Source organism: Neodiprion virginianus, chromosome 7 (assembly GCF_021901495.1).
Source record: "Neodiprion virginianus isolate iyNeoVirg1 chromosome 7, iyNeoVirg1.1, whole genome shotgun sequence".
NCBI lineage: Eukaryota > Metazoa > Arthropoda > Insecta > Hymenoptera > Diprionidae > Neodiprion > Neodiprion virginianus.
Genome location: NC_060883.1, coordinates 4,481,655 through 4,495,708, shown reverse-complemented (window position 1 = coordinate 4,495,708; position 14,054 = coordinate 4,481,655). Strand labels below are relative to the sequence as shown.

The window sequence follows — 14,054 nt, the reverse complement described above, 5'->3', positions numbered from 1 at the left end:
TACATGATGTACGGTGACGCTGTCGGTGTTGTACTTTCGTGTTGATATTCCCTCTGGATTCCCGTGTCATATCGTCGTAAGCCGCGTGACGGGTGTAAAATTCTCCTGGGAGTGTGCCGAGCAAGGCAAAAATACAAAGCAACGTATCCAAGTTACCCTGGATGTCGATCTAAGAATCGGGACAAAAATTTTCGCATTACAATTCTATTCGCGTATTTTCCAGTTTCACGGAAACAAAGCTGTTCGACAGATAGAAAAACCAACATTTTTCCTCGATCGAATTTTCCGGATTATATTCCTGCTCAGAATTTGTACAATTTTCCTGTTTGCACGCTTGATTTAGAGTCAACGACTGGGTCGTTGCCCTGCACGAATTGGACATTTAAAAACAGTCAGCATCAGAGTTAAGGGTTCATTCTTCCTGAATGAAGATTAAATTTCTGCAGGAGTTGAACTGCTGTGATGGTGGACGATATTTTTTCTGCCCGAGGTATCGAACGGGTATTAAAAATCATGCAATTCCCATGACGGGTCGAACCGCATCTCTACCTATAGGGCATTCCACGTAGAATAGACCAGGGTTTGACCCTTTTGTAAATTTGAATAAAAAACTTTTAGCATCTAATTTTGGAAATTTTTGTTTCAAGATCTCAAATAAGATTAGACTCAAAAGCCAACCGAGTCTGGGTCTACGATTAAAAATTTCTTCATCTGACAAAAATTGTATGATAATTTTTTCAAATTTTCTAATTTTACAAATATCATGAATGAAACAAATTTATTGAAAAACGAGTGAAGAAAAACTTTATTGCTTTTTAGTATCGGAACGACAATATGAAAAATTATAGACAAAATCCGAGAGGTCGAGGGCCAGGTCCTGGTCGATTTGGCACGGAATTCCCTATACGTGAAACTTGACGTTTTTTCGTACGTTCGCTTATAACTCCAAAACTGCCGAACAGATTTTGATTATTTTTCTTTCTGTGAATAGCTACAACGTCTGGCCAGGTTTTAGGCTACATTTCGTTACAACCAGATCAATAGTTTTGGGAGACAGAAAAACGATATTTCTAACGATAAGCCAAGTCTAAACGGTATGACACACTTGACTCTTAAAGACACAGGAAAATTATGTTGAAAACTTTTCAATGTCTCGATGACCTCTAGAAAAAAGTCCAATAATTTTGCCTGAAGAAGCAGTTAAAATTATTCACAGACTGCCAGTATCGTATAATGCGACTTTCAATTTGAGGATTTTTCTTTATCGCGGTGAAGTTTTACCGCAGCGCATAAACTTCCGGCGAAGTTTAAGTCTCGCAATTTTCTCTCTTCTTCTGAAAACCGCTGTCTTATAATCTTGCACGTAACCATTAAGGATAATTTTTCATTCAGTCTTTTCGAAACTGCAGTGGATCATATTCGTGTCGATATTTCGAACCGTTCGAATCCACGTAAAAGTCGTCTGTATCGATTAAAAAAGAAGGAAAAAAAGACAGCCTTTAAACAGAAATTTTCCTGTCAAGTCAAGTTTTTTCGGTAAATATGCTTTTTTTCTGTTTTACTCTGCGACGTGATGTGTGATTACTGTGAATGCACGTTTATCGGTTTACTAAACATAAAAAAAAATGTTCCAGTATAATTTAAACAAATTTTTCCAATGCTAATCTTTTAGTGATTCGTGATCCTCTTATTCGTCTTCTTCTTCTTCTTGTTTCTTCTTTCTTCTTATATCGGTAATTAGCGTAAAGAAAAACAAGCAAAAAAACTTCGTATAATTTAAAAAGAAATCATCATACGTAGAATGCAACTCAAAATCAGCCCTCATTTAAAACTGAACATCCTTACAAAAAGTTTCGCTTGATTTCCTTTTTTTTTTCTTTTTTTTTTTTTTTTTGCAGATATTTTGGAGGTGAATTTTATCACAAGAATTTTCGAGTAATAACGAGCGCTCTTTTCGTCATTCCAGATAATGAAGGAACCCTGAACGAGTTCCTGCAATCGCAGGAAATTCAACGCCGCCCGATAAAATTACGGGCTCCAGAAACGTGACGCGACCTACAGTTGAGATTTAAAATGGCAAGCCCGGCAGCAACGGCGGCCACATCCGGTTCCATCTGGACAACTGCAACCTACAGTACGAATAATAATTTCGTTCCAACTAGCGGGAAAAATCTCACGAACGAATACACGCCTCTTTGGACGGATTTGCTGCAGGCCGCTGTATTCTCCGTGCTCATATTTGTCACAATTGTAAGCTACGTGATTGAATTTAGGTGGAAAATACTGTTAAACCAACGAGCCATTGACTAATTTTTTTATTGACACTGCGTCTGGAAAATTCGTTTAAGAACTTGTCGATTATCTATGATTTTGTTCTGATTAATCGCGCAATTTCAACACTACCAGAGATTTTTGATTGATTTGACTGAAAAGTTTTTTGGGGCTGTTCGAGTTTTTTTTTTTTTTTTTTGGTCTTTTAATTATTTTGCCAGAATCAATTTACGAGACCGACAACTTGGATGAAAATATTTGGGAAACTTTGCTGGATGGGTTTTGCAAGAGGTATTTTGTGAAATAAATCTCTCGAGACGTCGATAAAGTTCCTTTATATCGTCGAACTCTGCTCTAGTACCAGAAAACTTTGCCGAAAATATTTGTCATCGGGAATCTGAAAGTGTTGCGAATTGCGTGAAGATAATTGGAGTGTAATCGGAACCGATCAAAGTTTTCGGAAGTTCATTTCTCACCGTTTGACACAAGAATTTAAAATCTTTTAGAATATTATTCGAAAATAGCCAAAACGTATATATTGCATAAATTTGAAACGTCTACCGAGGGTTTGATTTGAAATTTGGGCCTCGTGATAAAAAAGAAAACAAAAAAAAAAAACATTTTGTCGATTGTGGTAAAAAATGAAAATAGTTAAGGACCGCGCGGTAACAGGAACTAAAAATTTCTCTTAGCTTATGTTTATTTAATTTTTCACTTTTACAAGGTGGGAAACACTCTGGTTATTGCTGCCGTAATTACGACGAGACGTCTCAGGTCGGTTACAAATTGTTTTGTATCCAGCTTAGCAGCGGCCGATCTCTTAGTTGGATTAGCAGTTATGCCACCGGCCGTCTTGTTGCAGGTATGTAATAATTATTTGTACCCATAATTATTTGTTAATATGTACATACGTACCAAAGTGCGCAAGCCGAATGACCTTTTGGTCTGTAAAATTTTTTAATCTGATCGACTGGTTATCCGATGATCAAATTATCGTTTCGTTACGAATAATGAACGGATTATAACTTGAAAGACTTTGTCACAATTAAAACTTGTAATCCCTACGCCGGGATGGAATTGAGTTCTTGCAGGTCGGTTGTATCGCTTAAAAGTTATACAAGGTTTACCGGAATTTTCAGTAACTTCAAACCCTGTGTATATAGAAAATAATTTATACACCTTTAACTAAATGACAATCAATTTTCAACCAACTTTCCTCGCTCCTTTTCTTCTCGACGGATTCCGATATTACGAATTCGTATCTTCTTAATTGAAATTTTACATTAATTTGAATAATTTACAAAATCAATTACGTCGTCTACCGTTACCAATATTACCAAAAAAAAAAAATAAACAAGTCTTATTACTATCTTCGTGAAAAAAAAAGAAAGAAAAACAAGATAGCCATATATAAATATATCTCTTTTTGTTTTTAGTTGCAATCCGAAGGTTTACCTTTTACAAATTTTATCAATACGCACTGCATTTTTTACAATCAAGTATTATTGTAAATGAGGAAAAAATTCTCTGTTACGTACTCGCCGAAATTGGTTGAATTTTCAATCAATTCAATTTTCAAAGGTGACGAGAAACCTTTTACCCTACTTATATGTATATATAAGGGATTTGCAAGCGTTCGACTTTCAGTTCTCTCGCACTCCATAGAATTAGAATAGAAAAAAATAAATAAATAAATAAAATAAAGTACCGCCAGTTTTTACAACGAACTCGGATCCCTTAAGAGGGCTACAGGGATCCCCGTTCCCGGTTCAGTGTTTTTTTTTTTTTTAAACCACCCCATCAATTATGCTGACCTCTCTGGACGGGTATATGAGCGTTGTATTCGAGTGGAATACAAAGTTCCGTGTATAGGTGCGCTGTTAAACCGTATACGAGAAATTTTTTGGCTACAGAACTCACGGACGCGTCGTTAACTTACTCAAAATGAGCGACGAGCCTAAAAAGTAAAGCCCTCGAATCCGATTTAGGAATTTTGTATTTCATCGTTTTGTTTTTTTTTTTTTTTTTATTCTTTGGAGTAAAAATTCCATAACCGAATCCCAAAGTCGTTTGTTCAAAAAAACTTACCGTACAACCTAAGTTCAACGCTTAGAAATTTTGCAATCTACAAATTTCGTCGCCTAGATCCGATGACGTTGATCTGCAGTTGCGTTTCGAGTTTATCACTGTTCAAAGGTAGAATTTTGGGATACGCAGAAATTGTAATTTGATACAAAATTGCATGCGTTACACACGTCGCATAGATCGATTATACGCCGAATTGGCTGCGATTGAATGCATAATTTTATAGCCAGTGAGCTCGTCGATGATGGAAATAGTTTCTAATCGTAATTCAGTACGATTGAATTCACGATTCGTTTGTTATAATGAATACAGTTTGATTTAGAATATATTGTCCTGTAAAAGCATGGAATAAATATTTCAAAGTGTTCGTTATTTCCTTGCTGAATTTTATTGAGGTATGTACAAAACATCTCCGTGGAATTTTCCCAAGGGTATAATAAAATTATCATTAGCACTTAGGCCGGTATTCACAGACCGTTTCTAGATTCAAGACAGTCTTGATTCAGCTTCAGACGTAACTTGATTGCCGAAGTCGGACTTTTCTGAACACCGTCTTGCCCACAAAAACAGTATTAAACTCATCTCTAGACTTGAAACTTTAAATGCGTCGTGATTTACACTTGCGGTTCATTTCGTCGATAAATGAGTTTCAACTTTGTTTGTTTTTTTTTTTTTGGGGCAAATAATATTAGCAGAAAATAAGACGAATACCTGAAATGCTTCAACGAGTGCGAATAAATCGGTAGAAGTTAACGCGCTGAGAAATTTATCGAAATTTGTTGCCCACTTCGGAACTTTGTTTTATCTTACAATTATGGTCTTTGTTTTTCTCACTTCTCCAAACTTTCTTGAGTGCTAGAGTAGTTTGATACTAGACCGAACAGCCAGTGGATGTTCTAATTTAAGCAGTTAAAAAAGAAAAAAAAAAACAACTATAGAAACTGAGAAACAAAAATTAAATTTTAATCGTCTATTGCCTAACTTTCATCGGCAATTTTCAACCTCTGTAATTCTTTTCTTTTCTTTTCTTACTAGAAATGTATCACGAGCAATCTACCGATACTTGATCTTTTCAACGGAGATGCACAGAGCAACTGAATTACTGAATCATTGTGTTTCAAATTAACGCGAAGATCTTTCTACTTTTATAATATGCGATGTTAGAGGTTGGCGAATAAGAAACTTGACGCAAACCTCGATAAAAGTTGTATACTGAGTAGGCCAAGCGTAAAATATTGAACAAACATCGATGTGTAAAATGTAATCCAACTTCTAGCAAATTTCGGTAGAATGTATTCTGGATTGCATAAATGCAGGCGGATTTGGTTGTCATGTATTGTTAATTGTATAAATGCAGGCGGATTTGATTGAAATGTATTGTTAGTTGCATAAATGCAGGCGGATTCGGTTGAAATGCATTTTGAATTGCATAAATTTAGGTGGATGTGGTTGACATGTACTCTTGGTTTCCGATATGCAGACGGTTTTCGGTAAAATGTAACTAGAAGATGATAAATTACCTGTGTAACATTTCCATGAAATAAGCCGATACGTATAGTGGATTCGCGTGATCAAAGGTATGTTACTGAGTAGAATTTAGGGAGAACAGTGGAATCACGATTTTCCTCCGTGAGAGAATCGCAGCATCAAACGAAAGGCCGAAAGCCGCTCAGACTTGAAATTATTATCCCGTTACGTGTTTTCTGGCAATGCTTGCAGCTGAACGGAGGACACTGGGAACTGGGAGAAATCCTCTGCCATTCATGGGTCTCTCTAGACGTTCTTCTGTGCACCGCGAGCATTCTTTCCCTGTGCGCCATATCGATCGATAGGTAATTAATCACTTAGGACGTTGATTGGCCAGAAACCGTACTTCTCATTAATTTTATTCATTGAGTACTTACCAAATGATTATACTCGGAATTTACAAAGATCTGTTCACAAATACGAAAGTAGAAAATACTGGAATTTTAAACAGAAGCTTAAACATCGATACTTGATTTAGAATCGTTTTAAATATCGGACCTAAACGTGGAAACAAGCCATCTCGGCGCCTACAAACAGGCAACCGGATTTACAATCTTCTACCTCAAAACCGATGTTGTAACGCCCGGCTGCCTATCTGTAGGCACCAAAGTGCCTTGTTTTCTCGTTTAGACCCGGTATGTTAAAAATATTCGTTTCGATTTCAATACATGACAGCTAGTCTTCTTCAAAAGACTACTTCTAATATTGTAATGATATACCTAGACTATAATCAACAAATGGTAAATATTGAATCTAGTTGGTGAAAAAAAAAGACAATCCGTTTCAGTAACTTTGCAGAAAACAACCTTTCGAATAAAACGCCTCATTGTGGGGTAGAATCGAACAAATCTACTAGATTTAAAAAGTTTCAAAGGGATTTGAAACTGTGAATCCATATCTAAGCCTTTTGTTTGCGATTCCAGTAGGTATTGTCGTCGTATTTCTAAAGATTTCGCGACAGTACTAAACGTAATGAAATTAATCAAAGGGTATGAATTTTCAAGCAACATATATATTTCATCGAATGATATATATCACGAACATTGAATCTTGAAGGTACCTCGCAGTGACACAACCGCTGGTCTACAGCAGACGTCGAAGGAGCAAACGTCTCGCCGGCTCGATGATCATCGTCGTTTGGTTAATCGCTGGCGCTATAGCGAGCCTTCCGATGCTTGGATGCTTCCCCAACTCCCAGAGTATAGATAAAAAAATATGCTCATACAACATGGACACCTCTTACGTTATATTCTCCGCGATGGGTTCATTCTTTCTTCCTATGCTAGTCATGCTCTACGTTTACGCTAGGATATCATGCGTCATTGCCAGACGTCACAGACACCTCGAAACTACCAGCTCGGAACCGTTGAATAGACGAACTACTAATCAGGTATGGATTCGTGTAACGAAATAATGGCGCTGGTTTTCGTCATTTACAGCCTTAATAAAATTTTTACTTCAAGATTTTTCTGCTCGAACAGGTAATTTAAAAATCGTCTGATGACTTGGCAATTTTATCACGAGGTAGTCGCACACTGAGCATTTGTCATGCAGAAAAAGCAGTATATAAATATTCGTAAGACACGATCGTGTTTCTAGATATGAAAAATTAAAAAAAAATTACGGACAAGACAATTGTTTGGTCACGATGTTCAGTTTCATATATGCAGCCTTGAGATGGTGATAGAAATTTAGTAGAATCACCGAACGAATTCACTGATACAGATTTTTTTTTTTTTTTTTCGGCAACCGATTCGATACTTTTGTTAACGTCAGGAAAATATTGAATAATGAAACATTCGAAACGGTACAAGTGTGATTTAAAAAAAAACTTGGTGTCTCGATTAGTGGGATTGTATGAGACAAGATACGTCGCAGAGTTAAGACAAACGAATCAAAGTACCATATTTGTCAAGTTTCTAAAACGATTCGAAATCGAAAGTCAGTATCTGATTCAAGCTCTTGTTTACAATTTCAGCATTTTCCGCATGCTTATAATAATGAAGAGAAATAAACATTATCGTATAATACGGATCCCTAAATTTTTTGAATACCCAACGCCCGACTGCCTCCCAATAAAACGAACGAAGCGGTATTGATTCCTCTTCGATACATTCCGTTTGCCGTCGAATCGACGTCCTCTCAAGTCGCTGGACCGAGTGAAACACGGATGCATGGATTACGCCGGATCGAGTTAGCTTGACTTTTCATCACATTTCCGTCTTAAACGTTAAGATGAATTAATGTGTAATCTTGCAGAAAGAGCGTTCGCGGAGTGTGAAATCGAAGCGATCCGGCTGCTCTACGCCCCTCGAGAGTGGAGGCATCCCTTTCGATCAGATAGCCGACGAAGGGGAAGCTGAGAACTCCGGGAAAAGGATGACATTCAGGACTCATCAGCAGAGCTGCATCAACAGGGTGGCAAGAGAGACGAAAACTGCCGGGACATTGGCGGTTGTTGTGGGTGGTTTTGTCGCTTGCTGGCTTCCATTTTTCATTCTCTACCTTGCTACCCCATTCATGCCCACTAATCCACCCAACACCCTTATGCCGGCGCTTACATGGTTAGGTACGTGTACGAGTTTTACAAACATTCATTCATTTTATTCATGATTTTATTCATTGCAATCTGCGCTTCTCCAAATAATTGCTGCTAAATAACACTTTTCGTAATAGAATTGATCCATCAGGACGCGATCAATGTGTTTTGCATTATTATATTCCATCAAATTAGATTGAATTATCCTAAAATTTCTGAAGAAACAAATTTTCTGTAATTTCACGCTGAGAAAAATTTCATTTGTTACGGTAACTAGAAAAATTGCGTGAAACAAGTGTCGTTGAAAAAACTGTTTGATAATGTTGCTGGAATATTTTGATAAAATTTACTACACGTTTTATACTGATTTGGAATTTTCGAAAAAACTAGTAATTACCCCCCTTATAATTAATCTTTTCCAACTCTTGTTAGCCGTTTTGTTTTTCGATGAACGCTTTTTTTTCAACCAGATCCGAACTACAGATTTATGTCTGACCGGAAATCCAGGGAAATACCTGATACACGTCCGGATTTACCACTTTTTCGTTCGTTCGCACGTCATTTTTTCCATGCTCATCGTCAATCCCTGTGGGCTTCAACCGGGAGATTAACCTGTCGAAGAACATCAATAAAGCTTTAGCCCTCCAGTGCCATGTACCTACTAGGATCAATCGTTTCTTCTCGCGGTGTTCCGTTTCAAATAAAGATACTTGAAAAAGTTCTAAACCTCTTTAATAGTCACGCGATTTCGAAGTAAAGAAAATTTTGCTACTATTTATTAATCGATTAATCGTACATAAAAATTACTCTCAGAAACCTTCAGATATTATATATATGAAAAATCTGCGAGAAATTTGATTAATTCTGTTAATTTTCAAATACAGAAAGAAGATTGGAAAGAATATGAGTAAATTCCAGAGATTCGTTAGACTTTTACCTCGAATTACTCTATCATACTAATCAGTTGGAAGCTGTCTGCAAAAAATTACGAACTTGGAGCCTGTTAGATTTTCAATAAGAAGCGAAGTTCCAAAATGTGATATATTGAGGTGTTTCCGGTAATTCTTTGATTAAAGGGTGGATCAACTCGGCGATAAATCCGTTCATCTACGCCTTTTACTCGGCCGACTTCAGACTGGCTTTCTGGCGTTTGACTTGCCAAAAGTTGTGCAGAGGAAGAGCCGGACCGATTGTTCAACGCCGAGTAAAACCGCCAACGGCCGATGCAAGAACCGAAGCTTCGAGAACATAAAGTCGACGACGCGTGACGCGGACAAAGTGCAGGACAGGTCAATCTGGTTTGGGGTGAAATTAATAGTGTGACCTGATATATGGGTGTGCGGTTTGTGCGCGATGGGAATAGTGAAGGTGTCGCACAGTAGGTACTGTCATCAATTACTTTGACGTTCACGCGCTCTCTCATCGATAAAGGAAAAGTAAAAGCGGACCATCGACGCGTATACGTACATCCGTGCAGGTTGAGAAATCGCAGGGCGTAGATGATCCATAAAACGTTCGTAAGAAATATTGAAAAATGTTCCCCTCTGTGGCGAAAGGGCGTCAACGACATTAATTTTCATCGTGACGGTGCAAAAAGTGTCATGCAAACCCTGAAATGAAAAAAATAAATATAAAAGTATCGCCCCTCGTCTGTAACGGCGGCATCCAAAGGATTCAAAACTCTGGTTTACGATCAGTAGGGAAGTGAAACGTGCGATTTTTCGCGATCTGTGAAACTATTTAGTACGTTTAATAGACATTTTTGACTGTGACGTATATCCTAAATTGCATAAATGCAGGCGGATTTGGTTAAGCTGTATCCTGAGTTGCATAAATTCAGGCGGATTTGAGTGCGACGTGTTTCGAATTGCATAAATTCAGGCGGATTTCTGTGAAATGTATTCTTAGTTCCCTATATGGAGGCGAATTTCAGTAAAATGTATCTTGAATTGCATAAATGCAGGAGAATTTAGAAGATATTAAATTCCCCATGTAACGTTTCTACGAAATCAGCCCAAATGCACACACTGAAATGAAAAAATAATTATGAAAGTATCGCCCCTGGTCTGTAACGGCAGTATCTAAACGATTCAAAAATTTTATTTACGAGCAGCAGGGAAGTGAAACGAGCGATTTTTCGCGATCTGTGGAACGATTTATTACATAGCACCCATTTTTTCAATCGTTTTATTCCCCGCAGTTTATATAGCGTATATCAACTTGTAGTTGAATAGAACATATATGTAAGCTTGTAACAATCAACAAATAACGCCAATGCAGGAGTGATAAAAAAGTTTCAACGATTTTCAAATTCACTCGTGTTTTCTTACGGTGATTGAAAATTCCATAAAGACAATTAATAATTTTTCTAATTCCAAGAACTCATGTACTTAATGAGTCGCCGATATTTTTTTTTTTTTGACGTTATACCAGATCGACGTGCAAAATTGTACGAATATAGACGTGATCTTGTTATAATAGCGATGTCAATTGTGTAAAAACGGTAATAATAACAATAACAACTATTATTATAATTATAATAACGTGAAAATAACTTATTACCATAACATTATACTTTTAGCGTCGGATAAATTAGCCTCATCGTTGACGTTGTAGAGGTAATTTTCGTTAAAACTATCCATAACTTTTATCTAGTCAGAACTGTATGCTGTTAATTATCTCAAACTATTTAATCGAAATGAAGATTCTAGTTAAAATTGATTGATATTCTAATCATTCCGATCACCGTCCCCTTGGTCCTTTTTCCCGTTCGCCAACAAGTACAAACTTTATCACGTAGATTGTAGCGTATGAATGGAAAAAATCCGTTACCACATTATTATACTATCATCAAAATTACACAAGAAGACAAAGTTCACTCGATGTCAAAATACGGCTATTTCGCTAAAAGCTTGTATGTATGTATTGCTTCTTTATTATCTTCCATCAATTAGTTGCGTGGGATAAAGAAATTGCGGAGTAAATGAGAACAAAAAGTAAAAGAAAAAAAGAAAAAAGGAAAAAACGCAACAAACTCGTCTTGGTGAAGTAAACCATCGGGGAGCTCAGTCTGTAATTTATGTCACTAATGGCAAACGCTAATGAACGTCATTTTTACCAATTAAGGAAGTGGCTCTAAATGAAAAACATTCTTCGTGAAGGATGATCAAATTACGAACGTGGGTCCGGGCCAAACGTAGAATTCGGCTGTTTCAATGCTAGTCGCATCTCCGTGGAACTGTTTGCCGCAAATTTTCCGCAATAATACATTTTTAGAGATAAAAATTCAGTACCTAGTCCTTCGATGCCATCACCAATGATAACTTATACCATTAATTCGATATGTCTAATTGTCATATTCACTGATTTTAAACCGAAAAGTAATTATGTTTTTGCTGGCGTTTCATACATTTTCACACGCATGCAAGTATTGGGGGAATTTTTATGCAATTCATTAAATTTTCCCCGGTTACGTTCTATGGGAATATGAAATCTGGGATTAAATTCCTCCCGAGAATAAGGCTTGGTGCAAATTGTTCAGTTTAATATCAAAGGTGACCCCGTGAGGCGTGTCACCAGTTGCACGTAAGTTGGTGAAATGCTCGTTACGTACCAATGAGAAATTAGGTACCGGAACATTACGTGGTGATAGACCCCCATAACGAGGGTTTCGGGAGGTTATTATCTCTCGTGGATCGGGTTCTATAATATTAGATAGAACGCGTTGGTCGGAATGGTCCCTACGGGTAATGCGATGCTTTACGATTACATCAAATCTGCTAGCGGGATTGTACAGCTAGCTCTGTGTTTTGTGGTTCATAGGATAAATCGGCCGAACCGTCTGAATCAGAAATCAGGAAGCCAGTCGTCAACGTCTTATTGGACTCGCAATTGTGAATGTACATCAAAATATGAATTTCTGCATTTAGGACAGTGACCGGAGTATAAAATAAATTATAAAAATTGAATTGAAATTTGATAATAACGCATTTCAGCATGGGAAGAAAGAATTTGATAGTTTGTAAAAATTTTCTCTTTCTAAACAATATTAACAACTTATTCTTTCATTATATGCCATATCTTTTTTCTTTTTCTCTATTAGGCGTATCGATCTGTGTGTCCTATGCTTATTCTATCTACCCGACTACTTTCATGTTCGTTCGTGGTATCAGGAGCGCATCTGAACCGAGGAGGTCGCTTAAAAACGAGGACTGATTGATTTGTTGTTTGTGATGTTAATGCTGCGTGTCTGCATGCATTCCTGCTTGCTTAAAGGGGTGTGCGATATCGCTTGTTTACATGCTACTTTTGATTAGAATTAACCGAATCGGAGTAAAAGTTTCCAAGCTCTGAAAATTGAAAGAAAGAAATTGCTTCGATGCACTACATCGGCGTAATTTTGCGAGAGAAATCGATTGCGCACAATCCGAACACCCTGTAAAGCAACGCATTAAAATTTACAGACCAAATACGAAAAACAAATTTTTTAATATAATCTGCTGTGTGTTCTATTTCAGCGTAAAGTCCGTGATATCAGGAGAACATCCGAACCATGCATGCCTGCCTGAAAAGGCTTGCGATCGGTAGCTTACATGCTAGTTTTGTCCGAATCAAGCGAATCGTAGAAATTTCATCGTAAAACTGCTCTTCGTATCCAAGGAACATATGACTCTAGAAAGTAGCACGTAAACAGGGACTGATTGAGTACGATGCTTGCTTGCGATATCGATTGCCTGTGTCACTCGTATGAAATCTGACAAATTTTCCATCGGAATGCCCATAATTAGGTGCTTGTTTTAGTGTTTAAATTTGGTAGTCTCTGATTTGGTACTTTTGTAACTTATTGCTTGGTTGCCTGTAGTTAGGCGCTACATCAAAGCAGGTTGTCTTTAATTAGGCGCAGCACCACACAATATTCTATTCACTGTAATATTTCAATCACTGACTGCAACGAATTGAGACTACGTGAAATCAATTCCTTCCGAAAAAAATCCACCGATTCAGCATCATCGAAAATCAATTCTAACGTGTTTCAAGACTCGTCAAAGTTTAATACCAACCAGAAGAGGTTACCCTAAATATGTTTTCGATTTTTCCAAGAACTCAATGTTATATCTTGCATCTACAGTCAACGATGCAGAGTACGGGGAAATTAATTTTACCGTCTCTCAATGGCTTGAAATTTGGTGTGAAAGGGACTGCTCTTCCTGTTCCTTTCGAAAGTTCCTAATTTTGATGATGAATATGAAAAAAACCGTTATTCGAATCCAACGTGTACTTGGATCAAATGATATACCTTATCAAATATCGAATTAAAGATATCAGTCCGCTTTTTCATAACGCAACTATTTCGGTCTCGCATCTTTTCAGGGTACAATTAATGCAAAGAGCACATCGAATATTAACAAACTGTAGACGTCAATTTGTGACAATGCACAAGTGTACGCAACATTTTATCCGCTCTTTCAACCGGACTTCGACTGTCCAGATTAGATTAATACCATCGCATAAAATGTTTGTTCGAGAACACGCGTAACATTGCGCTTTGCCTTTCGCTCTGATGAGTCAGAATGAATGACGCCCTTTTCGATCTGCTTGCCTTACTTTAAATAGGTTCTTCTCACGTGTGACG

At 37.3% G+C, this 14,054-nt stretch overlaps 1 protein-coding gene across 1 annotated transcript in view; it reads left to right on the top strand.

Annotated features, from left to right (window-relative positions):
* Nucleotides 1–11,143, top strand: part of LOC124308955 (tyramine receptor 1-like) — a 34,320-nt gene extending 23,177 nt beyond the window's left edge. The window contains exons 2-7 of the mRNA XM_046772149.1: nucleotides 1,967–2,250; nucleotides 2,996–3,133; nucleotides 6,076–6,188; nucleotides 6,940–7,273; nucleotides 8,143–8,452; nucleotides 9,499–11,143. Of these exons, the coding sequence (XP_046628105.1) occupies nucleotides 2,074–2,250; nucleotides 2,996–3,133; nucleotides 6,076–6,188; nucleotides 6,940–7,273; nucleotides 8,143–8,452; nucleotides 9,499–9,674 (1,248 nt within the window). The 5' untranslated portion in view covers nucleotides 1,967–2,073 and the 3' untranslated portion in view covers nucleotides 9,675–11,143. The remainder of the gene's footprint in view (nucleotides 1–1,966; nucleotides 2,251–2,995; nucleotides 3,134–6,075; nucleotides 6,189–6,939; nucleotides 7,274–8,142; nucleotides 8,453–9,498) is intronic.
* The last annotated feature ends 2,911 nt before the right edge of the window (nucleotides 11,144–14,054 follow it).